Source organism: Lolium rigidum, chromosome 3 (assembly GCF_022539505.1).
Source record: "Lolium rigidum isolate FL_2022 chromosome 3, APGP_CSIRO_Lrig_0.1, whole genome shotgun sequence".
Lineage (NCBI taxonomy): Eukaryota > Viridiplantae > Streptophyta > Magnoliopsida > Poales > Poaceae > Lolium > Lolium rigidum.
The window spans coordinates 369,583,086-369,589,085 of NC_061510.1; the positions used below are offsets into that span (position 1 = coordinate 369,583,086).

Below are 6,000 nucleotides of genomic sequence, written 5' to 3' on the forward strand. Positions count from 1 at the left end.
TATTCAGATTTTCCAACGGCCAATATTTGAAAAGGGTGGTGATGGCACACGATCATCTCAGTAAGCTCCGTAATTATTGAACCAGTACTATGATTAATGGCACATGACTTGGCTTCGAAAGTTCCAAATTCTTTCAGCCAAACGATCTGACAAAGAAATGAATAAGGACGGGCATTAAGGGGTAACAAAGAAAAGTACTAAAAAAAATATATTGACATGTTTCCCAATCATGAGAGGCCGGCGATACAGTATGTTCACCGCAATGAATGTTACAAAAAAAACTTAGTGGTAAGCAGTCGGCTCGGCAGAGCAAGCAAGCAAGAGTACTGGCATGTTAAATAGAGGAAATTTGGAATAATAGATCTCAGAGAATGATAACCATGTAACAACTTCATCTCTGTTCTGCTCCACATCCCTACATAGACCAAGCCCTGAACCTCTCTAGGCAGGAAAACGATTAGATGTGACGCCTAGGTTCTAAGCGACACGTTGTTACTTTGCTCTGGTTAGCCTGGTTCACAACGATTGCCGTGTGGATTTTGAGCAAGAAGCACTGCCTTTTTATTAAGTAACAAGGGAAAAAACCGGCCAATCTATATATAAAGGGTATATTTATAATAAGGTGGAATATGCCAGAAACCACCGTAAAGATAAAAGCAGCCGGCCCGGCGTCAGCGAAAGCATGCTCGTGGTGTAGGATGTCTTCTTTTGCAATTTCTGCCACCTCAAGGTAAGTGAGTCATTGTCCCGTGAAGATCATGCAATTACGTTCCTTCCACGCGTTCCAAAGAACATAAAGGAAACAACCGTCATTGATGCGCATTTGATCATTCTGAGGCTTTTTGGGAATCAAGGAGTCCCACTATTGGAGGCGGAGGGGAAATTCTAGCTGGAGGTCCCGGTGTGGGGTCATTGTTCTAGGATTACGCCAACTGCCTTATAACAACAGAGGTGATCTGCGGTTTCCGACGCACTTAGACACAAAGTACAAGAAGGGCCAAGTAAGTTGCAGATCAGTCCATCGAAGTCAAGGCCACTAGAGGCCAAGCGCGCGTCATGGCCGGATCTCTTAAGATCGGGCATCCCAAGACCCCCAAGATCCTAAGGGCCATGCAAGTTGCAGGTCAGTCCATCGAATCCAAGGCCACTAGAGGCCAAGTGCGCGGTGTGGCCGGATCTCTTAAGATCGGGCATCCCAAGACATCCAAGATCATTGGGCCTGCAAACAGTCTTCCAATTCACCAACACCTTCCTTTGTGCGGCATGCTCCCCCTCATCCCTCGTCCAGACGAAGTTTCGTGCTATCTTATTGATCTTGTCTCGTGCCCATTTCAACAAGAGGATGTGGCCATGGCATGGTAGATTCCCGTGGACATAAGCAGGCTTGGCCGTGCAAGGTTTTTTCCCAATCAACCCGCTTGGCCATTTCACCCCGAAAATCCACTGGGCTGTTTCCAAGTTCCAGCAAAGGGCCGAGCCCTGTGGCCCAGAACGAGCCCAGCATCCAATGATTTACCAAAAGGAGACCCAGCCCAGCCCAGCCCACGGCCACTTCTTCCACCGCCGCTGCACGTCGCCGCCTCGGGCAATTCCTATACACCGACCAGGTCGGTGGTTACCCCGCGCCGCACACCCCCGCGCGCGGGATATGGGCCGGCCTGGTCGGCCCATTTCACGTTTATTTCTGTTTTCTGTTTTCTGTTTTCTGTTTCTTTTCTTTTCTTTTTCTTTTCTTGTTTTTCTGTTTCTTTTTTTCTGTTTTGTTTTTGTTTCTTTTCTGTTCATTTTATTTTTTAAAAAAATTTAAAAGTTCAAATTTAAAATTTGTTCAAATTTAAAAAATGTTCAAATCTGGAAAACGTTCAAATTCGAAAAATGTTCAAATAGGAAAATCGTTCACATTTTAAATTTGTTCATATTCAAAAAATCGTTCAAACATAAAAATAGTTCAAAATAAAAAATTGTTCAAATTTAAAAATCGTTCAAACTTAAAAATCGTTCAAAATTAAAAATCTTTCAAATTTGAGAACTGTTCTATTTTTTTAAAATTATATTTTAAAAATATTCGTTTTTTTTAATTTCATATTCGTGAAAAATAGAAATTTTTCTGGAAAAACCCGGATTATGAAAAATAAAAAAGAAACAGCAGAAAAAAAAGAAACGAAATGAGAGTTACCTTCTAGTGGGCCGCGGCCCAGCTAGCCACCGCAGCCAACAGCGAAATAAAACAGCCGGTCGGGGATAGTGGGCCGGGCCCAACAACGGCCGGGGTGTGCGGCTCCATGCTCGGCACCGACCAGGTCGGTGTAAAGCAGCCCCCGCCGCCTCGTCTCGCGTGTTGACTCCGGGAAAGACAACTTCTTTGTGCTCGGCGGCCATGGCAACCCCCGCGGCGGCGCCGAGGCACAGCTGCGCGAAGCTCTCGGTGGCGGTCGAGGACCCCAAGGCGCCGGGCGGCGGCGGCATATTCGTGAAGGCCACGTGGCTCCCCACCCGCTTCTCGCTCGCCGTCACCGACGGCGCCGGCGCCTGGGTCGCCGACGCCTCCGACGCCGAGGTGCGCCTCCGGGCCGAGCAGTGGGACCAGCCCGTCGCCGAGTACCTCGCGCTCGCCGAGCGCTACCTCGCCTTCCACCAGCCCGCCTCCACCTACTCCTTCCACGAGGCCGGCAACGGCAATCGCAGGGTACGTTCGGCTTTGTGTCCCTTCACCTCTGTCTCTGTTTGTATGTGGATGAAAATTATAATGTCGCGGGTTGATCTGAAATGAATCCTAATTCAAGGGCAAGTTGAAATCCGTCTAGCTGGCTTCATTGGGTTCAGAGATTGTTGTTTGATGTGTCAAGTACTGTATCATATTTCTTCACCACTTATTTCCGTAATTTCGTCACGGATTTCCCATGTAGCAGTATCGTTCATCCAAGAATAGTGTATCTATAGTGAATATTAATCGGTGTTTTGTTAGGCCAAAACATTAATTAATGTTCTAATGTCATGGGTTTCATAGTAGTGATGGTGACGTGCTCCTCTTGCACCCAATTTGGGGAGCAATTTGTGCCGTTGCTGTTGCCAATGTACAGCCCATTAAGACAAGACTTATCTCTCCCTCTGTCCCGCACGCACCTGACTTCCATTCAAGTGGTTGAACTTGGGTCTTCCTAGTCTAACTCTTGCTCGGTTTAATCGAAAGACAGTTGCTGACATAGAGGAGTTAAAATTTGAGAACAGTGACGATTTGGTATTAGCTGTAGATCATTTGCCAACACATGTGTTTAACATCATATATTGTGCTTATTATTTAAGCACTTCAATGATACATCAGTTTTTCCAAACTTACGATATAAACCAGGACCTTTTTTGAGGTGATATAAATCAGGTCTTGTTCATGAATAAACAAAAATAATCTAAAAAATGCATGGTACTGTCTGGTCATCACTTCCTTTAATAGTGATTCACATTCTCCATTTCTCACTATATTGATGCCTTAGCAGCCTGTTTGAGAGCCTTTGAGGTACTATTATTTCCAATTTACTCACATGATATGACAAGTTGAACTTGTACTGACTACTTGATAGTTGTCATTCTGAAGTATGGATAACGTTGAAAACTATTGTCTTAATTGGATAGAGGTCTATGTGGTCATAAGTTTATGTTGAAGTGAAGTCATTCATGCTTTATACCTTGACTTTCACCTTATGGAGGAACATGAACATGTCCTTATCTAATTGGTCTGTTTTACTATCTGATATATTGCTTTTTTGTACCATGTAGTTGTCATGGACATTTGAAAAACAAGGTACCAAATTGGAATGGCGTTGGAAACTGCAGCAGTCACCCCACACACAGCAGACTATAGCTGAGGTTTTGGATTTTCTAATGGATGCAAATATACGCTTGAGTGTATGTCCCTTGGCTCTACTCCTTTCTTTCAATAGTGCTGTGATATTTTTTGATTACTTGCCAATTCATGTGGGGTTGCAAGTGGACAGGCCTACAACCTATTATGTTTAATGATGATATTTCACTTGCAGTTTGTTCACTTTGCGCAAATAGCGAAATAAGTAGTTGGACCGGGCCAACTCGCCCAAACTTGCATCCATAATTCTATGAAATCAAACGACGATTTATAACCATATTATCAGGACTGTAGGACGAACAATTTGTCAGGATATGGCTGAACTTTTCTACACCTTGTACATGGTGTGTTTAAAATGTTGGCTTTGTTTATGCAGGAAGAGGTTGTCAGGAAGACACAATCATTTGACAAGCTGAAACAAGAAGCTGAGAAGTGCTTGCAACAAAGTGAAAGATTTAACAACGAGAAAGCCGATTTTGAGCAAGCTTCCTTTACAAAGGTGCAGTTCCTAGTATCAACTTATCCTATTTGCTAATGATGATCCGCAGTGGAGTTCCATTTCGAATTTGTGTTACTTCGTCATTTTAAATAGCCCTGTTCCATGTGCAGGAAGACTACTAGTCTACTACTATCACAGAACACACTGGTCCATCACATTTCCCCTAATAATTTAAATCAGTTATCTTTCGTATTGACTTTTAAGAGCCAGCACTGTTTTCATTCAGTTCTTTATTAACTGGACCTCAGAAGGCTTGTGTTTTTATGTCTTTATGCGTTGCTTGGTTCTCACCATTGTGCCATTGCTGTAGTTTGTGGCTGTGCTGAACTCGAAGAAGGTCAAGCTCAGACTGCTCAAGGACAAAATTGCTGCACATGAAGCAGCAGACAAGGCGCCGAAGGAGGACGAGGATAACGAATCTTCAGACAAAGGGCCGGGGGAGGAGGACGAGGGTAACTCAACTGACAGGACGGAGCCGTTCGAGGGAGATAGCGACAAGGACCTGAGCGTCAAGGGTGAGCCCTCGGAGACGGGCAGCGGCAATCGCCACAGCTCCCCGGAGAAATCTGCCACCACCTCCACCTCGAGAGGCAGGAGGGGTCGCAAGAGGACGAGGAAATGACTCTGAACAAAAAGCAAGCTGACTTGCCAGATTGACGATGGCAGGACCTATTTGGAAACGTTATATGAGTCGTTCGTGATGTATCTGTCATGTTCGTAGCCACGTAGCACCTTGTCGAAATATTCTTCACGTGTTTTGCGTTTTGCTAGAAGAAGGCACCAAAGGGAAGTTGTGTGACGAACCGATTAAGGCGGCATTCCTTTAGTTCTAGTGGTACTAGTAAGTATAGTTTTTAATGGAGTGTGGCTGCATTTCTCCACATGTGTTTTGTCCCGTGCCATTTTTGTTCCTGCAATCGTTCTCTTGTTTGAGTTGTTTCCGTTTGCTTTGAGACTATCGCAGGTCAATGTAAGCATGTGTTTCTCATTGCACAACGAGCAGGCCGCAACGCAGGATTCATGCATATAATAATAATAATAGTGCTAGTGATGCATTCGACCTGTCCTTTTCGTGCTTGGAAAGAAAATTGAAACAAAAAGGCGTAGAACAGTCTTCGCTCATGTGTTTTTCTAGTCTAGAGTCAAAGTTGCAGAGTTCAGACGGTGGGCCAAATAAAATTGTGAAATTCACGCGGGAAGACACTCCCTACTGCTGACCACCTCTTCCCGTCCCGCCATTGGGGAAAGAAGCATGGCCGAGCAAGCGAGGGAAAGAGACGAAGGAATGGATCAAGAAGCAATGACCCTGGGACTGCCTTGGCTGTTGGGATACAGTTTCTGCAGGTGTTTTTTTCTGTGTGTTCTTCATCGCGTTTCTTGCTTGTGCTCTTCAGGTGTTTCTGTGCACTCAGCATAGCATGCGGGATTTGTTTTCGGTTGGGGTGACGAGCAGGATTTCCTTCTCCGCACGTCAGTCCCCTGTCGGCTGGCTTCAGTAGAGTACTCTGCTGTTTTGGTCTCTCTCATGTGTGTTTATGGGTCTTAGGGGTATAACAGCTCTCTCCACCGGAGAGCTTGGACCATCACGCCTTATATGATCTTCTCCAACTTCATTTTATCCTCCGGCTTCAGTAAATTCTGCCAA

The 6,000-nt window shown here is 44.9% G+C and overlaps 1 protein-coding gene across 1 annotated transcript; it reads left to right on the forward strand.

Moving 5' to 3' along the window:
* Positions 1-2,377: 2,377 nt before the first annotated feature.
* LOC124700514 (DNA repair protein XRCC4-like) lies at positions 2,378-5,236 on the forward strand. The gene is made up of 4 exons (XM_047232632.1): positions 2,378-2,686; positions 3,772-3,900; positions 4,233-4,355; positions 4,666-5,236. The coding sequence occupies exons 1-4, from the start codon at positions 2,378-2,380 to the stop codon at positions 4,975-4,977; spliced, it is 873 nt and encodes a 290-aa protein (XP_047088588.1). The 3' UTR covers positions 4,978-5,236.
* Positions 5,237-6,000: the final 764 nt, after the last annotated feature.